General features: G+C 46.0%; 1 protein-coding gene across 2 annotated transcripts in view; it reads right to left on the bottom strand.

Moving 5' to 3' along the window:
• Positions 1-27,027, bottom strand: part of ASTN1 (astrotactin 1) — a gene marked incomplete at both ends in the record, with an annotated part of 323,470 nt that overhangs the window by 157,668 nt on the left and 138,775 nt on the right. The window contains 5 exons of one of the 2 annotated variants that reach the window (XM_082865541.1): positions 2,645-2,836; positions 3,818-3,967; positions 8,523-8,630; positions 9,690-9,836; positions 11,234-11,627. In XM_082865541.1, the coding sequence (XP_082721667.1) occupies positions 2,645-2,836; positions 3,818-3,967; positions 8,523-8,630; positions 9,690-9,836; positions 11,234-11,627 (991 nt within the window). The remainder of the gene's footprint in view (positions 1-2,644; positions 2,837-3,817; positions 3,968-8,522; positions 8,631-9,689; positions 9,837-11,233; positions 11,628-27,027) is intronic. The other variant, XM_082865542.1, reaches the window with a different exon arrangement.

Raw genomic sequence — 27,027 nt, 5'->3', positions numbered from 1 at the left:
CGAGCACGTGGGATGGCCACATCATCCCAGGCACAGACAGAAGCAGGGCAGGAAGGGGGAGGGTTTCCAATCCCAGCATTAACGAAAATGGAAGTCCCTGCAGTATCATTTCTCAGCGGCTACCCCGGAATGAAGATGTCGCACCTTAGTTCTGTGGTGGGTTCTTATTTTTAACCTCTCTCCCTGGCTTTCCAGTTGGAAATTCATTAATTGTCACAGACACTGGGAAGCCATTAGCAGGGGAGGGGCTTCCCAAAGTCATTTTCAGTAAGGATTAGAAATGAGACATCCAGGAGGGATTGAAGAGGTGATGGGAGCTTTGCTATGGACAAGCAGGTTCTTCAGCTTCTGGCTCAGGAAACAGTGATGCTTAGCAACGGTGATTGCTTGAATAGTGTCACAGCGACAAATACGTTGGCTCTGACCTGCCCGGGGGAATTAAGCAACCCTTTACAATCCCACTTCTGCTCTGATTTCATGGTAGACAGAACACCGACTCTGCCTTAGGTAGCTGTGGGGCTTCGGGCAAGTCGTGTAACTTCTTGGGGAATTTGAGCATTGACCTAAAGGAAGGAGGAGTTTATCTCTAAGACCCTCCAAGCTTAAAACACCAATCCCTCTTTCCACCTGTAATTCAAAGTGCTTCCTGTTCTTTAAAAACCTCAGGTGAAGCTTCCAAGGCCCTCTGGAGATCACGCTTCTCTCAGAAGCGAGTTTAACAAGTGAGGAGGTCCAGGGTCTCCTAATCCAAGTCAGAGGGGACCAGAGAATAGCTCAGTTGCATGGAGAGGCCCCACCTCTGAGACGAGCCTGCTTTTCTCTCCCGAGCCCACTGGCTTTTGGGCATGGTGCACGGCCCATCTGTCTAGTTTGGTGTTTGCCTGACAGCGTGGGAGGAGCAGCAAGTAAGCACAGTCTTAGACATCATATGTTTAAAATGCTGTACTTTCTCCTTCATAGGGGGACCTAGAATCTCTGTGATGGGCCCACGTAACAACAACTTTTAGACCTATGAAGGTGAACTTTTGATGTTGCAGTTACCTGTTACTCCCCCAGAGAGCTACAGCAATGGACTGTAACACAAGTAACAGCTAGATCTCTTGGAGTCAACCTCTACTAATATCCTTCTACCCCGGCACCTTAAAATGATGCATCTGTGTGTGTGTGTGTGTGTGTGTGTGAGAGAGAGAGAGAGAGAGAGAGAGAGAGAGAGAGAGAGAGAGAGTGTGGAGGAGGGGGGCTGTAAGTGAGGTAGAGAGAGCTGGAAAAGCTGGCCCTAGACTCCAGCAATGTTTCACTTGGGGATCTTAGACATCAGTACCTCCCCTTCCTTGCTTCTTAGGCATCTTACCACTCCTCTGGGAAGGAGCTATCTGTGGTACTGAACCTACTGGAAATAGGTCTTTATAAAGACTACCATAGAGGAACCCCTTCTACAATGAAAGGGCAAAGCAACCTGGGATGAAGGAGCCATACTCCTTGGAGCTCAAGAAGCACTGAGAGCACCCCAGTACACGCTGTGTATGAATTCAAACCCCTTCTCTCAGAGCAGCCCCAGCCCCCCTAGAAAATATAACAGCCTGAAAGATGGCTATACCCTTTCACCCAGTAATCTCTCTTCTGAGACTTATCTGAATAAAATAACTTCAAACATGCCCTACATTTATGTGGAAAGATATTCATTTTAGTAGTGTTCATAAAAATTTAAAATTTAATGCGTCTTACATGTCAAATAATAGGGGACTATTTAAATAGGAGCTATGATATAGACATACAGTGGAACACCAAATGGCCATTAGAATTACGTTATTGAGGATTATTTAGTGGTTCTGGAAAATTCCCATGATAGAATGTTAAGTGAAAAAAATCAAGAAAACTCTACTGGACTTGGTGTGCTTACAAGCCTCTAAGAATCAGGCATAGATAAAAGATCGGAAGGGAGGAAAGACATTAAATTTTTTAAATTATTTCTGCAGGAGATAGAATTATAGATGATTATCATTTTCTTCTATAAGCTTTTCTAATTTTCCCATTTTTTTTAAATTAATTAATTTATTTATTTTTGGCTGCATTGGGTCTTCGTTGCTGCACGTGGGCTTTTTTTTTCATTTGCGGTGAGCGGGGGCTACTCTTCATTGCCGTGCGCGGGCCTCTCATTGCGGTGGCCTCTCTCATCATGGAGCACCGGCTCTAGGTGCGCGGGCTCTAGAGCGCAGGCTCAATAGTTGTGGCGCACGGGCCTAGCTGCTCTGCAGCACGTGGGATCTTCCCAAACCAGGGCTCAAACCCATGTCCCCTGCATTGGCAGGCGGATTCCTAACCACTGCGCCACCAGGGAAGCCCCCCATATTTTCTACAATAAACATGCATAAAAGTTTAGCCCCCTTGGCTGATATCCCCTGACTGGAGGGCACATGGTCTGTGGAGGTCACAGCGAGCTGATCTGTCTGGCTTGGGGCTACAGTTAGGAGGCTTCCAAGGCTTCTGCCAGAAGATGACCTCACATTTTAAGCCAGCGAGCTCAGGGGCTCACCCACATGCTGCCAGCTTGCACAGTCTCGGCTCCCAGGGGTAATGGGTCAGTTGGGAGGGATGGCCTGGATTTTGAGGGGTAGTTGCAAGAGGCATGAACTCTGACAGTTACCCTCTGCCCGGTGCTCCCGCCTACCAGTTTCGGGGTCACACTGGTGTTCACAGGGGTCCAGGAGCCGCCGGGCACAAAGGTCCATGGCCCAGGGCCCACTGGAGTTCTGCTGAGAGAAGAGAACCACTTGGGCAGGGTTCAGCCAGTCGCTGGCATCCAGCTGGCTCCCCTCCAGCAAGATGAAGCGGCTCCCTGCAGGGGGAGAGAGAGGAGGCATGCCCGTGTGTGCCCACAGCACACACACACATTACTGAAGACAGGCTGAGCGATGCTCTGCAGATTAGCCCCCACCCGAGGTCATTACTTCTACCAATCCTGGCCAGCCACGAGTCACAGAGCAAGGGATCAGCGGATGGAGACTCGGCCAACACTTGGATCTCCCGCCATATCATCCCCTGCTGCCTTGTCCCATCCCATGTCTACTAGTGTGGACCCAAGGGATACAGGGACAGAGCAGCTCTGTGATGGCCGTGGCACGGCTCCATCAGACCCTGGCAGTCGTCCAAGGAACGGAGACCTGCTGCCTGTCTTCAGTTGCCATGAAAATAAATAGCAGGCCCTCTAACACTCCAGACAGTCCCCACCTGTTTTCAGCCTTACGGCAACCAAGAGAACAGACATTAACAAGTCAATTAGGTGCTCTGGGCTTAACTAATTCAGGGACTCTCAGAATGTATATTATTCCCTCATTATATCAGGGTCCCCCTGGATGAAAGTAAATTATTGCTTCAGAGTTCTAGGCTCATAGCAAGTTACTGCAATTAGGAATTTCTCACCAGGTGTATCAAACGGAAACGTGGCTAACGCTTAAACATTCTACTACTCCACTTAGCTTTTCCCCATTCAAAGGCTAAGAGAATCTTGGTGTCTATGTACCTATAGCCAGTGTGCCCTGCATTTATCCACAAAGACAGGTGCTTAATTAAAAACAAACAGAAATGGGAAATGGGCATAGAAAGGAGGAGGTGATCTGTTCTTTTTTTTTTTTTTTAACCTGCTTTCTGATTTCATCAGTGGACGATCTAACTTTGTCCTAAGTCTTTCTTATCCAGGTTTATTTTTTCCTCACTAATAGGTAACAGGGCTCCCTGGCTTGTCTATATTTTCCCTGCCCACCCTGAAACATTCTTCTCGGGGGAGGGGCAGAGGTGGCATCCTCAGAGGTGGACTTACCATCAGCGATCAGGTGCTCGGGGACGTGCAGGGTGATTTTGACAACGAGAGGGCAGCTGACGTGAGAGGAACACACAAGGCCGATCACGCAGCTGGTGATGCTGATCAAGGTCAAGGTGGTCTTATTCACAGGACTTCGGGGAGAGCCCACTGAAAATAAGGCAAAAGCAAGACACTTGATGGGAAAAATCTCGGTAGTGAAGGGCCATCTCGGCCTTTTGCTGCTCAACCTGGAAAACAGGGGAGGCAGCTGGCAAACCCAGCCCAGGTGGGAAATGTGTCTAGTGCGTGAGCTCAGTGACTTTCACCCTCATGGAACACCATGTCATCGCCTGGTGTCAGAGGGGACTGGGCCACTGGTGTCAACACTGTCAACACTCAGAGTCAACAATGGTCAGCTGTGAGCAAGTCTTCTGCATGCCTCCTGGGCCAGGTCACAAGAGAAATCATAAAGGAGGGCACTGTCCCCCTCTACTCGCCTGGCAGGGCTCCAACCTCTTGCCCAAGGGTGGTGGGAATGCTTTTACCCTACGCTGGAACTCCCTGCACTTCCCATGGCTTTCCACAGAGGGCGCTCTCACCAACCAGCTTCTCCACTCCTGGGGTTCAAACTACCTCTCACCTACTCTGTGGGTGAGAGTCCAGGGCTTGGAAGGAGGAAAACAAGGAACGTCTGCTCTATACAAGTAGAAGATATTGTCACACCAGAAGGCTCTCCCCAGTCCTGCAGTCCTTGGGGTAAGGTTATAAATGGAAGCTTAGGGAGAAAATATGAAAGCTGAGGGATAAGAAACACTTCCAAGTAGCTGGGGACAGGGCTAAGAAGGGAGGTTTTGGGGGTGTTTGTTTGGTTTTGGTGGACAGGATAAAATGGAGTAAGAAGAGGGACCTTTCACATGGAAACAGAACAGATGTGGGAAAGCAAGAAAGCAAAGCAAGCTGCCGACAAAATGTATGAATACTTTGGAATTTTCTTACAGTCTGTGTTAATATTTATTATTGATAGCAATGAAAGGCATCTATTACGGCTGACAATGTGCTAAGTGTTTTACATACATTATTTTAAACATTTGCTTCCTTACGATAAATCTATGAGTCTGTACAGTACCTACCCACTTTATAGATAAGGAAAATAAGTCTCAAAGAGATTAACCTTATAGTGATAGTTAACACTTATGAATAAGTGTAATTACCTGTCAGGCACCTTACACCTGACATATCAGGTGTCTTACGTGCCTCACACCTGGGCATATCATTTAACGATGACAGCCTGATGAGGCAGCTCCCACAGAAACAGTGCGTTAGAGAGGCTATAGGGCATGTCCAGGGTCAAGCAGCTACTAAGGAGGGGAGCTGGAATCAACACACAGATCCAGTGAGGTTACAGCCCCTAGACAATTCACTATTCAATCTCTGGGTCCAGTGGAGTCTTTGCAATTGTCGTCTCAGGAACACGGGAAAAGATGTGGTCTATGGTGGCACACATCTTTTCTGGGAGCAGGTCCCCTGAGTGGGTGTGTTGGCAATAGCTGGGAGGGAGTGATTGCAGGGTGGCAGGTGGCCTCTGGATCCCCTGTCCCTTGCTACCTGGAGATTTTCTATTCATGTTAGTACCCTTTCAACACAGTCTATTTCCCACACTTACACATTTCTTCCTCCAGCCCATACCAGGCCTGAGCAGCGCCCAGATCCGCCACCCGAATGACCCTCAGGCCCTCAAATGCGATATCCAAAACTGGGCTCTGCACCCTCCTTCCAACCCTGCTCTCCCTACCATTTCCACTGCCCAGCGAATGGCACTGCCGTCTACTTGGTTCCTCAAGCCCCCATACGCCATCATGTCTATCTCTTCCCTCTTCTTTCATAAGCCACCCCCACCCCCCCACCAATGCCATTAAATCTTTTTTCATTTTGTGCCCCAAATTTCTCTTGCTCCATCCTCTGCATCCCTACCTTGGTCTATCATCTCACCCCTGGACTATGGCAACAGCCATCCACCCAGTCTCCCTGCCTCAACTTCCCCCTGCTCTCACCTATCCTCCACGCTGCCTCAGAGGGATCGTTCACAAAGCAGAGCAGACCAGGGCTTTGCTCTTTAAAGAACCTTCAATGACTCCAACTGAAGTGTCAGGTCTAAGTCCTTCAGTCAAGGGAGATCTCCTGATCTTCCAGCCTTATTTCCGAAGCAGACCACAGGCTGCCCCAGAAGCTTTATTCTAGTAAACTATTTCCTGCTCTCTGACTAGACAATTATTGTTTATGTCCCTGTGACTGCACATACTATTTCCTCCTCCACAGAATGCCATTTTGTCACCTTGTCAGCCTGGTATGCACCTACTCCTCAAGTCTCAGCTCAAACAATATCTCCCTGTAAACACTTCCCTGAAACCTTCAAGAACCGATTCTCACTCATTCCTTGCTGTTCCTCCCGCCCTTGTGCACCCTGCTGTTACAGCCCTTCTCACACAGTGTAGTCACTGTTTACAGGCACTTGCTCTCCTGTGATGGCAAAATGACTTGCTGCTCTGCCTCTTGTCTCTCTGGTCCTTCTGCATCATCAACCCATCATCCAGAATCTCTACCTGACTTCAAAATTTCCAGCGGTCCCCTTTGACCTACAGAACCAAGTGCAAACCCATTAACATCGTGCGTGCACTGGTCCTCTAGCCTGTTATCCAGCCCCATCCCTCCTATCCCTGTGTGCCTACATATTCAAATCCTGGATTACAACTACCACATTGAACTCCTTTTACTTGCTTGAAAATGCCATGTTCTTTTGTGCCTTCAAGGCTTTGTATCTGCTCTTTTCCTCTACTGAAATGCCCTTCCCCTAGATTTTCCTCTTTCAAGAAATTCTATGCATTGTATATAATCCAAGTCTAATCATTTTCTCCCTTTTTGCCTCCTTTTGCTGCCAGGTAGAATTAACTGTTCTCTCTTCTGAGTACTCATTTTACTTTATTTATATTATTAAATTAAGTCTTATCACTGTGCCATGTTTTCATGTTTCTACTACTGATCACAAAGCCTGACCCATGACAGGTGGGTTATAAAATTTCCTGCTGGCCTGATTGATGTATCCAGTTCAATTCAACAAACACCGGCAAGCATCTATTACAGGCAAAATCCCTCACTAGGCACTTTGGAAAAATAAATTAGAAAAGCCCATCCGTAAGAAGCTTACAGTCTAGTTAAAAGCAATAAACAGTTGATATACTAGGAGACCTTGGTATTTAAAAGTAACAATTTTATGTTGCAAAGGAACTCATTCTAATTCATTACTATAGATTTTCTTACACGGGATTTTATTAAAGCAGAACCCACCCTGCTTTGCTGTGGCCTAGGGTGGATGGGCCTAGGACGACTCTCTGCTGTATATAAATATGTAATGAACATCAAGAGTCAACAGTCTCACCTCAGGGATACTGGGGCACCAGACATTAGGCAACCCAGAGCCCCACTGATCTCTTGAGAAAAGTGGTGGGAAGAACTTTTGTACTGATAGCAGCAGAGCCTGCAGAACTGGAACTGAGGAATTAACAGGGCTTCCTTCAATCTCTGGGAAGAATTCCTCAGTACGTCAAGAACTCAGATGGAGGTGGGAGACAGCCAAAAGGTAGGTGTCTTTGGGGGGGGGGGGGGGCGGTACTGGTTGATTATTGGCTGGGGAAAATGTTACTGACTATCACACAAGATGACATCACTCAAATACCCTCCATTGTATCTCGACGGGCCCCTGTCTAAAATTCTTTAAGATGAAGTGCTGTAGAAACCCAAGGCTGCACTGTGGAGAGTTCTAACAGCAACACAATAGAGATCTCATAGTGCCTTGCCAGTCACCAAAAAGGCACATTTTAATATAATTAAGCCCTACGCGTGAGGTATTGTTAACCCATTTAATATGTGAGGAAACTGAGGCTCAGAGAAGTTGTTGTCTTTATCCAGTATCACACAGCAAGTAAATGCTGAAGCTTTTTTGGTGCCTGAACACAGACCTCCCTCAGTAACGATGGTGAGCCCACAAAGTCATAGGCACTGGTAGCCACAGCTGCAATAGCCATGCCTGAAGCCACTGAACATCAGGGTGGAGAGTCACAGACCGTGGCTGCGTGAAAGGACAACTCTATCAACACTGAGAAGAATGAACAAACCAACCTGGGCCCTGCTAGGAGAAGGGAGGGGACTTGGGCCCTGGGAGTCCTGTGATTCTGCTGGGCAGGGGATTAAAGGTCAAAAACCACTACACATGTTTTTCAGGCCACAGATCGTTCCTCAACTAACCCCACCCCCCAAGCTCTGCCTCACTCAATCCCAGGATGGCTGGGTAAGCGAGGGTAAATATACTGTCTATTTTTTCACGTATAACACACTTTATCAACTTTATTTCCTGTGTCTAAACAGCAAAATATGACTCCCGAGGCTTCCAGAAGGAATTGAGAGTCTTCTGACCAAGAAATAGCCTTTCAAACAACTTGGAAACTTGTTTGAGAGTGCCATTATCTGGGAGAGATGATTCTCTGAAATTTTCCACTCTAGGCTCTTCTTTCTTCCTTAGGAGGAAACACCAAGTTTGGTCCAAGAATTCTTCCTGCGGACACTGGCTTTGGTCCACAGAGCCCCCTCCCTGACCCAGCACCTCTGTAGCTCCCTGCCTTCCCCGCCCCATGGCCCCTCTCACCCCACTTTGCCCCTCTATCCTTCCTACCTCTACTGCGCCTTCGGCTCCGCGAGGGGTCAGTGTAAAAGGTCAGCTGGGGGTCATTTTCTGCCTCTGTGCTAGAATCCCCTTCAGGGTTCAGGAAGGCGGAACCAGCTGTAATGAAAAGACAAGGGCAAAAACAGTGTCTTCAGTTTTGTCTTCATGACACCAAATCATTGGGCAAGTTCAAGGGGAAAACACGAGCAGGGTGACTGACAATCTGGGAGGAGTAGCCACAGGGATTGGAGCTTCCTGATACACAGATTTATTGGAGAAGGAGACCTCGATATGACAGCCATCACTAGAGCCCTACATCCACCCAGCCCATGCTCCTACTGAGGAGAGCCACCTGCCGGAGAGGACCATCGTGGACGGTACGTGGAAAAGGAAGAAAGGGAAATTTCCCTCATTACACGTCATGATTCTGGTTGATAGAGGCTGGAATTATGTCCTAAGGGGCATATGGCTGTATGTCTTAATGTCTATATTGTATTTTTTAACTGGTTCTAGGATTAATATATATTCAATGTGAAAAAGAGAGAAAAGAACAAACAAAAGACCCCCACATGTTTAAAAGGAACAACGCTGATGTCCTCTAAATCCTCCAAGTCAGAGAAAGACTCTGTTAACATTTGATGATACACTCTCCATCTTTTTCCTGATACAGAAGCAGATAAAGGTTTTTTAAGTTCCCCTTAAAAAGGGCATTCTGCTGTACCTTCTATTTTATAACCTAATTTTTCCCCATTGAGTAGATGGGTGGGCAACTTTCCATATGAACAAATATAGATCTATAGTATCATCTTAAGCCACTGGCCGGGAGACAGATGTGCAGGTAGTTAAGCAATTCCCCACTGACGGACATTTAAGCTACTTCCAATTTTTTGCTCTTTTAAACAATGTTGGGATGAACAGCCTTTTACACACATCTTTGCATACTTGTCCAATTATTATTTACTAAGTATAAATTCTCATTGCTAAAATTACTTGGTCAAAAGGTGTGTATACATTTAAATTTGTTGGTTAAGTAACACACAACAGGCCTGTAGAAAGACTGCGACCAAACACAGCCCCTCTAGCGATGCCTGAGAGTGGGGGTCAAGGATATTAACGGCCCTGCCTCTGCTGGTATTAAGGAAGCCACCTTCAAGCCCTAACACCAGACGCGGGTACCTCTTGCTTTGTTGTTGATCCTCTTTCTCTGGCTACTGGAGGTGTGAGAAAGCAGAGTGGCCTGCTGGTGGTTGGAGTCCACGGGGCTGGTAGCAATGATGTTATCTTTATACTTGTTCATCAGCGACAGCTTGGCATTGTCGCTTCCTGTATAAGGAAAGGCCAAGGCAGAAACTTTAAAAGGCCAAAGAAAGTGAGAGCAAGGAAATCTGCATGAACCAAGTACATGGGGTTTCACAGAAACTGAAATATGAAAGCTTTAAAGTGAGAGACTGGCAGAGACTGAAATGCTTCTTTTTGATTTCTAGGGGACTACAGAGTTACGAGAGAAGGGGTGAAGAAAGGAAATCCAATTCAACCAATTCTGTATTGATAGGGTCACCACGTGTGGCTGTTCGGTGAGATTTCTTTCCTTTGGTCAGCACAGAGTTTCACAGAAATTTGAATTTGAGCGCATTCAGGCGGAACCTGCCCCCTCTCTCTCATCCCAGTCTGCTCCGTTCCCTGTTGTTGACATCCAGCTCTCTCACATATTTGTGCTATCTGCCTGCTCCCTGAGTCTCTAATCACATGGCTACTTGGTGGGCTTAGCACTATGGCAGGTGCTAGGGAATATATGAGATATTGAAGACACATCCCCTAGTCTCAAGGAATGTCTAGACTTTACACCTTATTAAGACATGCCTAGTCATAGGATCTTCTCTAGATAACAAGCAGAATGGAAACCTCTATGATGTGATTTCAAGCCCCACAGAAAGTCCGCATACCTTAAGCAATATTCAGTTTCAAAAATGTCTTCTTCAAAGATAATTGGGCAGTTCCTTGAAGGATCATTGTCTTGGGGTTTTATCTACAGATAGTTGTCATTTACAGCAGTATGAGAGATAGGCTATAAATGAAAAGTACAGTCATTTCCTCTCTGCATTTGACCGACTCTGGTCTTGTTCAGCCACATTAGCTCCAAGTCTCTTCCACCCAGTGTCTCATAGATGCACAAAGCATCTGAGGTCAAACAGTTTGATCGTATTCCTTTATTTTCTTTGAAGAGGTACATCCCTTGTAAAGACCACAGAGGTATGGGCAAGACAACACAACTAAAACACCCCAGGCCAAAGTCTCAGGAGTCATAGAAAAGAAAGATACCTCTGTCCCCTCCACTTCAATGGAAAATTGAATTGCCCACACAAACATACCATATACAAAAATGTCACACACGCACGTTGATCTTTTCTGCTACATCCCTATTTTCCCGAGGAGTGCTCATTATATATGAAAAAGCTCTAACCCACTCTTCTGTTGGATGTAAAAGTACCTCTACTTCCAGTGCAAAGTGGAAGTGGAGAGGGATCCAATTCACCCTTGTTCTTCTGATTTCGTATATTAGAAAACGGCTCCCATCATCTCAGGAAAATGCTTACGCTTCTTGCCCACCTGGGAAAGGGCACTGGCACATCCCATTATGTATGACAACCAGCCATGAAATTAGAAAACAGCTGTTCCCTACCCACTCTCTAGTGCCCTGAGACAAGGACCGAGGCACCCACCTGGCGTGAGGTCCATCCCTGCCTTCTCGTTACAGCCCTGCAGGGAGTCGAGGGTGCGGGTAACCTGGCTGGCGAAGTCCTCCCCTCCGTTCATGCACTCCCTCTGCAGGTGGTGGCGCAGGTCAGTGATGTCGTACTCGTAGCCATCCAGGATGGGTGTCTCCCGGATGCTCAGGGTGCCGCTGGAGTTGTGGCCCTGCACGCGGGCATTGCGCAGACTCTCCCGCCCGTGCCCGCCGATCAGCACAGAAGGAATGTAGTGAATCTCATTGGCAGCCTCAGCGCTGGCACTCTTCTGGGGCTGGGGGACCCGGCGGCGCTTGCACCAGCGCCGGCGAGTGTACAGGATCATCACGAGGCACAAGATGGACAGCAGCAGCGCTATCATGCCACCCTAGGAAGAGAGGACAGCAGGTGGATGCAGGAAGATGGGTGAGCTCATCCCACCAAGGGGCCTCACCCCTCCCGCTGTTACCATCCATCACTCACCCATTAATTCATTCATTCACTTAGGTGCAGTAAGTGCTTATAGCAAGCGTCACTCAGCAGTAAAGGGACAGTCTGCTGTGATCGGTGATCAGGGTGAAAGAAAAATGGAACTGGGATGATTAGTGCATCATTTCAAGTGATCCACGGTTGCTTCTGGCTTAGCAAACAATTTGAAGAAGAAAGAAGTCTTTGTGATTGTGTGTGTGTGTGTGTGTGTGTGTGTGTGTGTGTGTGTAATTTCAGCTGCAGAAATAAGAGAGAGGGTTTTTTAAGGCAGATATGCTATATGTAAAGCTGGTTTCAGGCCAATTTTTAGCAGTGGGATGGCATCTGGTTTCTTCCTCTTTCATATCTTAAAATCATTCATATATAGATTCTAACTCTGCCTCCACCAACCATCAGCAAGTCCTCTAAATTCGAGACCTCAGATTCTGTATAAGAGAGAAGATACCACAGATTCTTCATCTGTATAATGGAAAAGATACCGCTTACCCTCACAGGGTGGTGTAAGTACTAAGTTAGGTAACACATCTAATAGATTGTATCACAGGGAGTCAAGGCTGTCAGCCTAACCTTAAATGTCTCCATCAGAGTAATTGCCCGAGCAGGAGAAAACCAGAGACCCATCCGAAGAGAAGTTTACATCCATCAGGAACTTACAACCAAGTGTGCAGAGAAATCTCATCATTTGAACATGACTTTTGGGGTCACTGCTGCTTTAGGAGACAGCCTTCTCCCACTCACACAGTCCTGAGCGATGTTCCCATTCTTGCTAAGCTCAAGAGAAGGGACTGAGACCCATGTTGTCCTGGACTCAGGCTGGCAGAGGAGTTTCCTTCTGAACCTTCCGGTGCTCCAAGGCCTCCGAGGCCATTACTTAAAAGCCTGAACACAACTAAGTTGTCCGTCAGAGACGAGGATGCAGTGCTCAGCGAGGCTGAACGCCTCGCCTTAACGTGTGCCCAGGGCAGTGTTTGGCGGGAAGGGCTTACAAGCCCATTGCTGCACAGCACTCAGTGGGCATAAATCGTCCCGTGCACAATCTGTATTCACTCCCTTTGTTTTGGTCAATACCCCTCGGAACCTATTTCATTAGGTGGGCACGTGCCAAATGGTTCTGCTCTCCATCTTGGGCTACAATCACTGTCACTCCATCATATAGGCTAGAGGTGAAAACCCTCTATTAATTCCCAGGGGCTCCCCCACACAAGGCTGGGTCAAGATGATTCCCTTGAGTATATTAGAGGGGGCTTTTTCCGGTCTCATAATAATTATATCTTAGATTTATAAAGTTCCACTCCCTGTAAATTTTCCCATTTATCCTCCCTCTCCCACCATCACTGTGAGCACGTGCACACGCACTCACACACAGGATGCTGCTGCTTTCCAACAGGCAGCTCAGAGGAGCTGAGACAAGAAGTAACCGAGTCAGCTGTCAAGTGACCTGTCATGTCGGGTGGCTTTTTGGAGACATACACTGGCCTCCAGGTTTTCAAATTTTTCTTTTATCTGCATAACCCTTTCTCCTGGTGAAATCTCTCAAGCAAGTACAGAGAAAGCATGAATATGAAGCTGCTCAGGTTACAGTGGGGGTGGGAGTCCAGAGCCAAGCATTCTAGGTCCCTGATAAGTGCCGCCCCTGCCGCCCATGGTCCCTCCCTCCTGGCCGCCCTGCAGATGTGCACAGAGAGCCCCTGAGCCCTGCACCCGTTTGCTGAGAATGAGTGTTTGAGTCCAACCCAGTGGTTTTTCGGCAGACCCTTTATCTCAGAGTCAGACCCACTAACTTTCCTTCATCCCAAACTGAAACTGCAACAATAGGTAATTAAGCCACACAGAAAGAATAACTTCCCGAGCCAGGGAAGTTGTCAGACATTGAATCAGGCAAGTGAAAGCTCGAGGTAATTTTATTCCCTAAAGAGCTGTAAGGGGAGCATAAACATCCACCTCCCGGGAATGGTTTAAGCACCATCCTTCCCGCTCGCAGAGAGGTCTTCAGGCGCCCCTTCCACTCTTCCTCTCTGATTCTCCTTTCAGTTGCTCACAACGGGGTTGTGATAAGATCCAGGCCATAGGTTCATGCCGCTTATTACACAGGAATAAAGCAACGACAGTGGTCTGTTAATGGGGCTTTTACTTTGTATCAGACATTTGCCCCAAATGCTCTACACTCTGAGAGGGAGGGTCAACTATTTCCCCATTTTACATTTGAAAAGGCTAGGGCACAGAGGCCGAATAACTTGTCCAGGGTCACACAGCAAATGAATCGTAGGACTGGAATGGGGCCAAAATGACTCCCACTCCAGAGCCTACCTTCTTAACCACTAGGCTGCGGTCACCCCGAGTGAGCTTCGCTCACTGGAGACATGTACACCCTGGCATCTATCTCATGAATTTTAAAAGGATAGAGTAGGAGAATATGGGTAATTCCGCCTGAATCCATCCTCACCTTTCGAAGGAAAAAGAGAAACTACTCAAAGTGCACATCTAGCTGACAAAGAGACACGATCGTAAACAAAGGACCTTGCACAAGCACCCACTCAAGCGTCCTACTCAAGGTTAGTAGGCAGGGCAAAGACAGCAGATGCATTTCAAGGTCTCTGTGCTAAAATAAGACTGTGCCTCACACACCACTACATGCCTGGAGGATACCATTAGACTCTCAGTTTAGTTGAATTTCGACAGAGAAATCTGTGTTCCCTCTCAACTGTGAGATCCAGTGAAAATCTTTAGACTCAGCCCCTCCTCTTCTGAAGAAATGAAGGCCCAGAGAAACTACAGAACTAGACAGTGTAGAACCGGTTCTACACCCAGATCCTCTTCCACTGCTCTTTTCATGGTACTGTTTTGTTAGGTTCATCTAAAGTCCCCTTTACCATGTAGGGGCCTAGACACTCAATTAGCAATATTTTATGCTAATTTTTTTAAAAAAATAACAACTCATAGGGAGCTAGAATACAAGTTTTTGTTTGGCTAAGCCAGTTCATTTAGCAGCTCTAGTATTGCTTTAGCAAAACATTCCGTCTGCTTAGAGTCACTGACTCCAGATGACCTCAGTTTTTTAATAATCAGTTACCAATAATGAGCTCCAGCCATTAGGTGAAACAGCACAGGCATATGGAAAAACATTCTCAGGCACTCAAACTGTGGAATAGTCTCTCTGCGTCTATAACCCAAAATGATGGCAGATGTCACAACGCTTTGTTATGACTTACTAGTTGTGGACTACTATCGAAATAATAATATACATAAGTTATATGATATTAATTTGTAATATTATTTAATAATAATAATATGCTGTAATAATAATTTGTAAAATCACTACACACAAATACCTCTGGACTGCTTATCTGCTCTATCCAGTGAGGAGGGAGTAGGTAGGAGAACTTTATGTACAGGGCCTCCACTATACTGGGAAAAGGCATGGGTGTAGCCACTTTGATAATGTTCCGTCTATGGTGAGGACTCAAATCCAGTGGTCAAATTCGACTGCTTTTGCATTCCTGTGATAAACCACCGTTCTTTGATGTTACCATTACTTTTAACCCTTCTACTTCCATTGGAGATTTTAAGCAGTTTCAGTGAAACTCACAGAGGCTCTAGGATTTTTCTTTCAAATAACCTAATGAAACCAAGAGGTGGCAGATGAATGGAAAGAAAGCCTAGGCCAAGAAGGGCTAGGAGCTTCCTAATAATCAAGTGAAAAAGAGCAAGGCGAGTTCTTGTCTGACAAAAGAAAATTCGTTGGTAAACTTATAGTTACCAAAGGGGAAAGGGGGGGAGTGATAAATTAAGAGTTTGGGATTAGCAGATACAAACTACTATATATAAAACAGATAAACAACAAGGCCCTACTGTATAGCATAGGGAACTATATTCAATATCTTATAATAACCTATAATGGGAGAGAATCTGAAATAATATATACTCAACTGAATCACTTTACTACACCTGAAGCTAATACAACAGTGTAAACCAACTATATTTAATAAAAATTAAAAAAGGAAAGGAAGTTTGTTGGGAGGAACAAACTTCCTCTAAGCATTCAGCCCCATTCAAATAGACTTCCACCTGGCATGTGAACATGAGCATACTGACAAACGCAGTGGGCAATGTGATCTCCCAGGCTTTACAGAAGTGCACAGGAGTTCTTCCTACACCTACACCTTGCTTTGAGCTTCTGCACTACCCTAGCTGTGTTCAGAGTATGTGCTTCATTTATGTGTTAACTTGAATTTTTATGGCAAAACAAAACAAACAGAAAACCCATTAAGGTACATCTGGACCCAAGTGAGAAGTAACAAAATGCAAACTTTGAACATTAAAAAAATAACACTGACAGCAAGATATGTAATTTTTTGCTCTTTATTCATCTTTTCATGAGTTTTCTGATTATTCTATTGATTTTCCTCAAAACTGTTAAAATTTTTGTATCTACAAGTATGTTTGGGGTATATGAAATCTCCACATCTATTAATAAGATGCTTGCAAAAAGTGGTATTTAAAAATATATTTTCCTTTAAAAAAATCAATAAATCATTTCTGCTGGCTTTAACAGAGATCAAACAAATGAAATCAGCTTTTATTTTCTCATGAAACTGACAATTTGGGCACTTACCTGAGAGAGTAGTATGAGGTTTGTCAGATAATTCGCAGATTTTGTAATATTTATGTAACAATGTTTTATATAGCACTGATGGTGATTGTTCAGGGATAGAAAGTTCTAGGCAGATTTCCCTTTTATGCTCATCCCAGTCATGCAGGCCAACCACAAGACTGTCTCATTATCTGACATGTGTATTCATCCTGGGTCTGGGTCATTCCTCACTCCCTTAGCTAACCCTTACTTGTCCTTTGAAGTCAGTTCAGTGACATAACCTCAGCCAATTCTTCCCTATATCACTGAACCACCCATAGAACCCTTCCACATAACTAACCACAAGTACTTTTATCTCTGATTTACTTGTTGATCTCATCTACTAGATTATAGACTTCATGAGAGCAGAGGATGCTAAGTTCCAGGGTCAATCCTAGTAGTGCCTTCCATGAAGTTAAGTGTTCAATAACTGTGGAAGGAAGGGTGGAAAGGGAGGGAGGAAAGGAGGGAGGGCGGGAGGGGGGAGGAAAAGAGGAAGGGAGGGAGGGAGGGAAGAAGGGGAGGTCAACTTTGAGTGTCTTTCAATAGGGACATCATCTGTGTGTCTCCAAGCAAAGCTTATATGTCAGTTGCTTACGTGACTCATCCATTCGATTCATGACTCAATCATTCAACAGATATTTACTCACTTTAGAGAGGCATTTTTCTTATGGTCACTGTTATGCAGATACTGCAGTGAATAATAAAGGAATAGGTCCTGATCTCATGGGGTTTACCTTTGAGTTAGAGAAAATAATCTCTATAATTTGGTTTTTAAAGGTAAACATAGGCACAAAAGGAAGATAAAAACAGATCACAAAAACAAAACAAACAAACAAACAAACAAAAAAACAGATCACAAGGACTGGAAATAGCCTGCCATAACTTCTTTTCTTATAACAGAAGAAACTGTGATAGGTAAAGATATTTGGACTGGAGGTTATACTCTAGGTATAACCTATAACGTCAGGGGCCAGTAAAACCCTTCCATTATCCCAAATCAGTGCCATATGATGGGCAAATCCCAACAAAAAGAATCCAGATTTATCAAATTTCACCAAAGTTTAGGGAGTCACCTGGGTTTTGCGAACCCTTGGCAGAGAAGCGGAAAAGCTGAGATTATGTTTCCGGCTACCATCTGTCAAGTGGCTGCAGACAATCAATCCACTCACATGTCAAAGCTTAGCTCTGCCCTAGGAGTAACCAGAAGAGTGAATCGGAGACATAATTAATGATCCCTCAAGGCACTGGACACACTGAATTCAAATTCTATTCCTAAAGGAATTAAATGGTGGTTAAAAGCTAAGAATAAAACAGACGAGTTTGGTGGCCTGTCACCTATTTTTCCCCAATAACAAAGCCCAAAGGTCTAGGGCAAATGCCCTGTCTCACATATGACAGTGATCATTTCTATCTCTCTCCAGCTTTCAAAGAAGGCAGACCAAGAGGAGAAAAACTGTGTAAGCCCATATGGCAATGCTGCTCACTTTCTAATCTAGATCCAAATATCCCAGGGGTAGGGAATGGATGAGGTGAAGAGATGATTTTCAAGGTCCCATCCAATCCTACGTTTCTCTGAGCCCCGTGGAAAACTACAGTAAGTTTCTAATAGCAGGTAGGTCACCCATAAAATAGCAGAGCTAACCAGAACAACTTTGTGCAAGTTGCACAGCCTCTATGAACCTACCCCAGGCCTTCATCTATCAAATGAAGTGATTAAAAGAAATGCACTGACTCTTGCAAATTGGAAACTTCCTGATTATAACACTGATACCTGTCAAACTAGAAACAGCTCTCAACTGGTAAACTAATTATGGAAAAAATATTTGTGAGCTCTTCTTGCCCAGTAATGCCAGCAACTACAGACCAAGGAACTGATCCTTCAGAGGCAGGCTATCAACTCCAGCTTAGCCAATGCAGCCCTGATAAGCAGACCCACCCGCTTCCCCAAAGGCACAATAGGCCTTGGAAATCAGAAGATGTCATTGAAATTGTATTAACACATTCTTGACCTTGAGGATCCTTTTACTGCCAGGAGTCCCTAAACTAGAAGAGAAAGCCCCTCGGTTTGCTCTTCTGGCAAATTCTCTTTTCTGTGGTGGCTGGTGAATAGAAATCCATTATCCTCTGCCCATCTCCTTCCCAAATGGAAGACAAAAGCTACAGGTTAAGCCTATTAAGTAGTGGGTGCAATTTATAAATTATTAGGAACATTACCTCCCCTTGGGGGTTTGCTGAAGTCTTTAATCGTGTGGAAATGCTTTCCAGTTGCCACAGGCCACCATGTTAATTAAGAGGCTTCAACATTCCTCTGGGGCTTCTGACATGAATTGCACATCCCACTGGCAGGGGACAGACCTGCCCTGCCTGGTCAGCCTCTCACTGGAGCCTGCTGCCATGAGATGCTTCAGAACCCATTCCCACCGTTCTAAGTCCAAATATCCAAAGCGTAGGGAAGACATAGGATGTCCCCCCAAGAGCTCTCATTAAAATGCCATCTGGGGGGTAAAGATAGGGACCAGGCAACCTTCCATATATAAGCAAGAGAAAAACTCTAAGATCAAGAGCTCCCTAGGTTAGGCAGTTTGACCTCAGAGGGCCCTCCCAACCCAAGGAGGCTATGAGCATGAAGTTCTTCTCAAGAGGAAACTCAACTTTATAGCTTTTAATTTTTTTTTTTTTATTTTCCCAGGTCTAAAAGTTTTGATTCTGTTAGGTTTGATCACTGTCTTTCTTCTTTAATCTGGGAAGTTTGTCTTCAACTCCTCTGTGAGGCTTCAGGAGTTTCAGCTAATGAGAGCCTGCAGCTCTGCAGGGAAAGTGGCTAGAGCCTAGCATGCTGGAGCCAGCCTGGGCTATTTCAAGTTGTCCTCTTTCAGGTTCTTTTTATAGAGCTGCTTTTTTAGTTCTTGGGATTTTTCTTACCTCTGAGGCTTGACTTTGCTGTCCCAAAGTAAAAGCAAGGGAGTACATTTGTGCATAAGGAGCTCAGAGCTCTCTGATCACTAGTACCTTGGGGAACCTGCCGTTTGCCTTAATGAGAAGGCTGAGGTCGAGTGGAGCTGGACGAAGCAGGGTGACAGAAGCAGCTTGCCACGGCTGGCTTTTCCGGGCCCAAGGCTACCCTACTGGATCCCCTAATTCCAAAGACTGGCCTAGATTGTTGCAGAGTGAGAGAGCCACGAGGAATCAGGCAACAGAGGCAAAGCTGAGGTCCTCCACTCCCTCTAGATGTAGACTTAGAAAATTTCTGAGAGATGCTGCTGCTTAGTCAGACATTATGGATGGGACCGCAATCAGTGCTATGTTAAGAGGCTGGCCCCACGTGTGACCCATCGTGTGGGTATGTGCGTGCATGCACGTGCACAAATGTGTACATTGTGCATGACAGGCAGGCTGGGAGATAAACGGGTCCACACGGAAGCAAAAGCACGCCAGGTCGCTGTCTCAGCAACCCATGGGCAGAGCTGCGTGAGACAGGCTCCCTCCACGGGCCATGTGCACCAGCCCTTCAGAACTTCACAAGCCAAGCATGAAGCCAATAAATAAATATCTCCAGCTGGATAATGCTCCATGCCTATTCTTGGCCACGTTATTTTCCCCCTTTCCTCTTTGTTTTTATGCAGTAGGTGATCTCAATGAAGTAAAATAATAACAATAATCTGCTCCATTAGGACCAAGCATTAAGGGAATTATTGAACAAGTAACAGAAGAGGCAGCTGGCACGGTATATGCTAATGACCATTAGACTTTAACCCTCTTTCTCTCTGAACATAATGGAGTTGTTAAACCCTCTTCCTCCCATCTCCCCAAACGTCAGGTAGCCCAGCCCAAGGGGAAGAGAGGAGGTCTCAGAGACCTAACAGCTCTGTGGGCAGCAGCTGGCGCTGAGCAAGTGAAAACCAACTGAGGGCAGACATTGTACAGGACCCCTGTGGGGATTCCAATGACCTGTGGAAATTCCAATGACTTCAGATGAAAAAAGTTGGGAATAAAACGGAGAGAGTGTCAAGATGTCAAGATTTCCCTGATTTGGGCACATATTCATCAATATCACTCTCTGAACCAGGTCTTTTTTTTTTTTTAAAGGTCTTTTTTCCTCCCCAGCTAAAAACTGAGATGAACCTTTAAAGGCTGCATAATCCAGGAGATGCCTGCGAGGGGACAGGTGGAAGGCCCTTCACACAGGTGCGGGCCTTGACCATATTTCTGTCCCACAAACAGAGGTCCAACTTTATCATTATGATTGCCATGAGGTCTGCTGTGGCAGGGTCTAGTCAAGTATTCAGAAGCCCTGCCAGGGTTTTCTTTCACAGTAGAACCTCCAATGGCACAGTGTCTGTACTGGGAGAGGTGACAATCCTACAGAGCTGACCGTTAGCTTTGCAAAGATTTCGGAGGCTACATACCACTACAAAAGCATTTCTCAGCTCCTATAGCAATCCCATTACATATGCTTAATTCCTCCCCTGAATTCTTGCCTCATTCTGCAATTCTACAGACACACTGCCTTATTCCTATAGTATCGGCACAATGGAAGAGAAATAATAACTACCATTTGTAAAGTATATACCGTGTGCCAAACACAGTGAATGGTGAACTACCATTATCATTTTATTTAATCCTACCAATAAATATAAGTAGTAGGAATTACCATTTCCATTTTTTAGGTGAAGAAACAGGAGATCAGAGGGGCTACATAATTTGCTCAAACGAAGACCCAACCACTGATCTTAACAATGTTGTTTTATGACCTCGTTGAGTAGAAAGGAGCCCACCACTGTAGCCTGGGCTGCAATTCCCCAACTTCCCATATTCTCCAAATTAAGCCCTGGTGGTCTTGCTCCTATATCTAACTCTTAGGGTTATGCAGGTAAGGATTCTCAAATGTCTACACTCAATACTGTCTTCACTGCCTGCCCCAGATGCCCCCAATCTTCTTCAATTAAGCTGATCAGTTAATGTAATCACTGGGTTGACCAAGTGCATAATTTCAAGCAATAATTTAATTGTGCCAAGGGCGGCCAGACTTACTGGGCGGTCGTTTAGACATGGGAAGAGAAAACTTACGGAGATATCTGTTCTTGGGTGGATGTTTTCTAAGTGAAATCAAATGCCTTTAGGGTCAACAGGCACAGATGCTCAACTATCTCCTTGAGAATAGCCTGCCACACTTGCACATAAACTCAGGTCTCTTTGCTGCCTGTAAGCCCTTGTTCTGGGGTCAGAGCCCTAAGAGGAACGCTACATGTGTTCCATAATACAACAACACATGTAGAAGATAGGCTGGGGAGAAAATGTGGGACTTGAACACTTTCAGGGAAATTAGAACCTGCATCAGTCAGGTCACCCAAAAGACTGCTGGCCAACAGATTCGGAAAAGGTAGGAGAAACCCTGCAGGTCATGTTTTGCATTAGGGCCCTAACAATGATAATGGTTACTCCCAATGCAAGTCATTTAATGCTGATCGAATACAGAGGTTAGCAAAACTCTTATTCATGGCTTTCTGCTCATAAAGCTCTTCTAACCTGTAACTTATCTGACCCACCTTGCTAAGGAGAATAACGGGCATCCATGGTCACATCTCTTGTAACACTCCAGCTGTGACTCAATCTTGGCACCAAGTAATATGCATAATAGAGCTGAAGAACTGTAGCAAAGGAACAGGCAAGGGAATTAAGGACTGGGGGAGACGCTGACCTACGAACATAATTAGTGTTTCACATGCTAAGATTCCCTCCAAGCCCCTCACTCCTTGCCAGCAAGCTTTGTCTGACACCAAAGAGGGGAGTGGGAGGGAAGATTGACAGTCAAGAGTCTGCTCTTGGGCCATACACTAAGTGCTGTGGCTCTTGTTTCTCCCTGTTAAAAAAAAAAAAATTATTACAATTCAATTTTTCTCTGGAACTAATCAAGCACAAAATCTGGAGAAGAGGCCCTGTTTGTGACGGCAATCTCCGAGCAAGACACTGACGTTCTCATTAGGGCAGGAGGCTTCATTAAACCACCGGTTCCAACATCAGCAGCATGTTGTCTTCAGCTAATTACATTTTCCCTGGCAAAGTCATTGTACAAGTCTTCAAATCCTTCCCATCATTAATTTAAAACACATGCACACACAACAACTCCCTGCCCTGCCTCCTCCCTCGCTGGCCTCCCACCCACCCGTCTCTGCGTGCTGTCAGCTTTGTTCTTCTGGTTTTCCAGGACTTCTTTCTTATATCGGGGCTTTGGAGGGAGAGGTGATGAGGTGAAGTAGAGAACCTGTCACCTGTAAGCTTGATTTCTTCACTAGCTGACCACAGCTCCCTTTGTTCCCGGCCAGATGCTAGTTATACACCCCAGGACCTTGCATGCAAGCCCAGTGCTTGCCCGCAAAGACGGGCCACAGCAAAGGGAAGCTGGAAGTTAGACCCAGCTCTGCCCCATCCCACCCATGGAAAGTGACAAAAGGCCTAACTCTGCTATTGTTTTGATTTACTGATCAACAGCTTGATCACGCAGAGTGCATCCACAGGTCAGCCTGATCTGGCCAGAGACGCTCACATGATACAAAGACAGTCGGGGGTTTGCGCTTCCAAGACGACTGAATGAGGCAGACATCATCCCCCCAGCAAATGCATAATCCTGTTCCAGGGGCAGGTATGTTTTCCTGACCTCGTGGAAGTTGTTCCCAGCCAGCCTGCAACATCATTACGACTTAGTGCAGATCATGGCATCCACGAGGTTTCACTTTTCTACTTTTTGATAGGAGTGATTTAGGTTTTTTTCTACTCTTCACATTCAGTTCAATTGTAAGGGAGAGAGGGGCAGAGAGAGAACAGGATAGGGTGACAGGGTTGTCTATGCCCATCTCTGCGCCTCTGCCCTCTCCCTTCCCCGACACGTCCTTCCTCACCCTCCTTCTACCTCAGTTCTTCACACCCTTATAAGTCCCAGCATAAGTTCCCCTCCTTCCTGAAACCTACTTTGATTACTCCAATTCTCAGACATGGCATTCGCTCCCAATTTTTAAAGCATATAAGAGCTTTTCTTAATTAATCTTTAATCCCTGATTCTGCTGTTTCCCATATCATAGCTCTGACTAGACTTGCAGGCAGAGACCATGGCTTTAAAACTTTCTACAGTCCCAGCCTTAATGCAGGGCCCAGCGCAGAACTGACCCACCGCAAATAGCTCACTGCTTGATTAATTACAGGGAGGCACGTTCAGCTGGCTTGGCAAAGCTGATGAAGCACAAATAGCAGGATATCCACACTGTCGGCTCAGAATTAAGGCTTCCATCTGGAAGCCCTCTTCGCTCTCCTCAGCTGGCTCCATGGCCAACTCTGAGGGGCTCCCTTGGCTGCAGAACCTCCCAGGAAGGAGTCAGCTACAGTAGGGGGTCTGCCTCCTCACCCCAAGGGAGTGAGGAATGGGAGGTCCACGCTACAGACCCATCAACCAGAGGATATTAGCTGTGTTTTCAGAAAGCGTGATGGCTTCTACCTACCCAACTTCATTCTAGCTTGTATCTTTCTGTACCATTAGCAAGCCATTGTGAGATGGCAGAGGGCTCGTTTAAGCTGACAGAGATGCGTTTCTAGTAAAACGAACTGACCTGTGATCTGACTGTTCTTGTGTCCTCCACAGAGCTCTGCATGAATACAGTCTCATCATCAGAGATGTCAAAGACATTTGTTATCACATTTTAAAACATCGGTTTAGCACCTAATTATAGGAAGAACGGTATGTGTGTTTTACAAAAAGAATAGTGTAAAAAAGTTCCTTTTCTTAGAAACTAAAGTCTTAATTTTTGTTTTTATTAATATAAGCATTATTTGTATTTATGTGTGTATATATATTTACATTTGCATGTCTAGTTCTGCAGAGTGACTGCAGGTAGGATGGAGAAGTTCTCGTTCACTCCATTCTGTAGTTGGAGAAATTAAATCTGGCTTAGCAAGAGGGTCAAACACTGTCAGGACCAACAATGTGAACAGTTTTCTCTGCCACCACACCACGACAAATGCGGGCTGTACCCTGGGGAGATCCCACAGGCACACCAAGGGTTTGATGTACTCCCAGCACCAGCTGTCACTCCATTTTTTTCTCTCTCAGTCAAGAAGCCATACCAGAATACAAGTTGAGTGAGAATGACCTTATTACAGGTCATTTATAACATTGACTCCACTCTAATGGAATAAAAGGAAACCAGTCACAAATTTCAGCACTTTACCTATGATTAGTATCAGATTCACTTGGCACACTTTACAATTGATGGGGTCACGGCACTGTGGCTGCAAACTGCAGAGGTATGAACACAGCCACTGAGGACAGGGAAAAAAAAAAAAACCCAGATTTTTTTATTCCTGGGAGCCTGGCTTTGCCCAGAAGTCTGGGTCAGGGACTGTCGAGTCTGCAGGTCCTGGGAGAGGCCTCTTCATTGTATAACACCAGGTGGTACCACCTCGGTCCTCATGTCATGCCATGTAATACACTCACTGCTGAAGTTCTCACTCTGAAGATCTTTCACAGTGATTTTGCTTAGTGTCAATTAAACCAAATTTTAATGTAGATATATAGAGAGAGATGGCCTCGTGACCTGGCCAGCTCTGGTGCGTGTGTCAGTCTTCCCTAAGTTCCCTTTCCACGACTACGCAGAGAGAGGAAGAGAGGTGAGGGTTTAGCGGAGAGAAAGGGACCCCAACGACCAGAGAGGAGCCCTGAGCAGAACATTCCACCACAGGCCTTGCAACAGAGGAAGAGGCCCTGACTGAGCACCTGGGCCCCAGTCCCAGCAGTGCCACTCACCAATCATTCGGCCCTTTGGCCTCTTTGAGCCTCAGCTTTCTATGGTGGCAGACTTGCTCGGCCTTCCCCACAGGGTCGTCTGTTCATTCCCAGAGTCTCTTTCGGCCAGGCCCTTGGCTGGGATACAGAGATACACGATCCCTCCTAGCTAGGAGATCACACTCAGTGAAGGCAGGCTCCTGCAGGGATGAGGGCTAGGGCAGGAATATGCACCAGAGTGTGCACTGGCAGGCACCCACCCTAGAGGGAAGGGGCCCAGGGATGCCTCCTAGGCAAAGTCATGGACTAATTTTTTTTTTTTTTTGCAGTACACGGGCCTCTCACTGTTGTGGCCTCTCCCGTTGCGGAGCACAGGCTCTGGACGTGCAGGCTCAGTGGCCATGGCTCACGGGCCCAGCCACTCCGTGGCATGTGGGATCTTCCCAGACCGGGGCACGAACGCGTGTCCCCTGCATCGGCAGGCGGACTCTCAACCACTGCGCCACCAGGGAAGCCCTATGGACTAATTTTAAAGAGGCATTAAAAGCGACCCCACTGGGAGGAGACAAAAGACATTTTACACCAAAAGTATGGCACTAGTGAAATCACAGATGAACTAAATAGCAAGGGAGGTCCAGGAAAGATGACTGAGCTGGTCAGTGTGCCTAGAATGGAGAGTGGACACTAAGGAGTGATGGAAGAGAAGGGTCAGATCATGAGAGGTTCAACATTTTGGAATTTACCCTTCAGAGTGAGGAACTACTCAAGGCATTTTACCAGGAAGGTGACATTGTCGAAGCTGGATTTTACTAGGAACAGCCCGGTGGTAGTGAGAGGGGAGTTTTGAGGGGATGGTATCAGAAGGCAGCGTGAACAGGTGGAAAACCCACGCAGCAGTCAGCTGAGAGGTGATGGGGGCCTGCATCAGCAGTGGTGGTAGGGAGGGAAGGAAGAGAGGGATTCTAGAGACTTTCAGAAAATCAAATGAGCAGAGCTTGGTGCTGGATTGAATGAGGACAGAGAGGGAGGAAAGGGGATCTGACCTGGGTAACAATGCTGATGGTCCTTGCACCAAGCGAGGAGAGAACACAGGAAGTGGAGAGGGTGGTGGGGAAGATACATGCTACATTTCATCTGTTCTGTGTTGTTCGGAGTGCACGTGGGACATCCAGACAGATAGATCTGTAAGTCAGAAGCTTGAGGGAGAGAAGCCAGGGCTGGAGAAAGAGACAGATGTAAGGACCAAGGGGGGAAAAACATGATACAAACAAATAATATTCATTCCACAAACACCAACTGGGGATGTTTCTTGTGTGAAGTGCTGTGCTGGTAGCTGTAAGAAATATAAAGATGAATCAGACTTAGACCAGATCCTGCCATTTAGGAACCTAGTAGAGAAGAAAAGACTCATCAAAATACTAACACACTGGGTAGAAATAGACACCAGCCATGAGCGAGGCTCAGAGAAATCTTCCCTGATGGCCTGGCCATAGGAAACCAAGAAGAAGGCATGGTCTCTGGTGGAGAGATTGGGGAAGGTGGCCACGGGGAGATGTTTGAGGGAGGACGTAAAAGATAGGTAGGATTTGAACACATACACAGGGAGAGGAGTGGAAGGCACAAGGGGCAATGCCATGGCCATGACAGGTACAGGGACACTGAACAGGAGAGTGCAGAAAGGGGGATCCTGGGCAAAAGAATGAATAGGAAGACTGAGATCCTTCTGTTCCCAGATAATAAAATGCACTATCTGTGTGGATGATTCGTAAGTGAAATAACGGTCTTTCTCCTCTGCAACCCTAGTGAGCTGAAATGATATTTTCTGGGTAAGGCAGCACGTAGCATGAATGCTGGTGAAAAATGTCTGGATGTAGAAATAGCCCTTTGAATGTGCTC

This window comes from Leucopleurus acutus (genome assembly GCF_964270905.1).
Source record: "Leucopleurus acutus genome assembly, chromosome: 2".
Lineage (NCBI taxonomy): Eukaryota > Metazoa > Chordata > Mammalia > Artiodactyla > Delphinidae > Leucopleurus > Leucopleurus acutus.
This window is presented reverse-complemented; position numbering and strand designations above follow the sequence as displayed.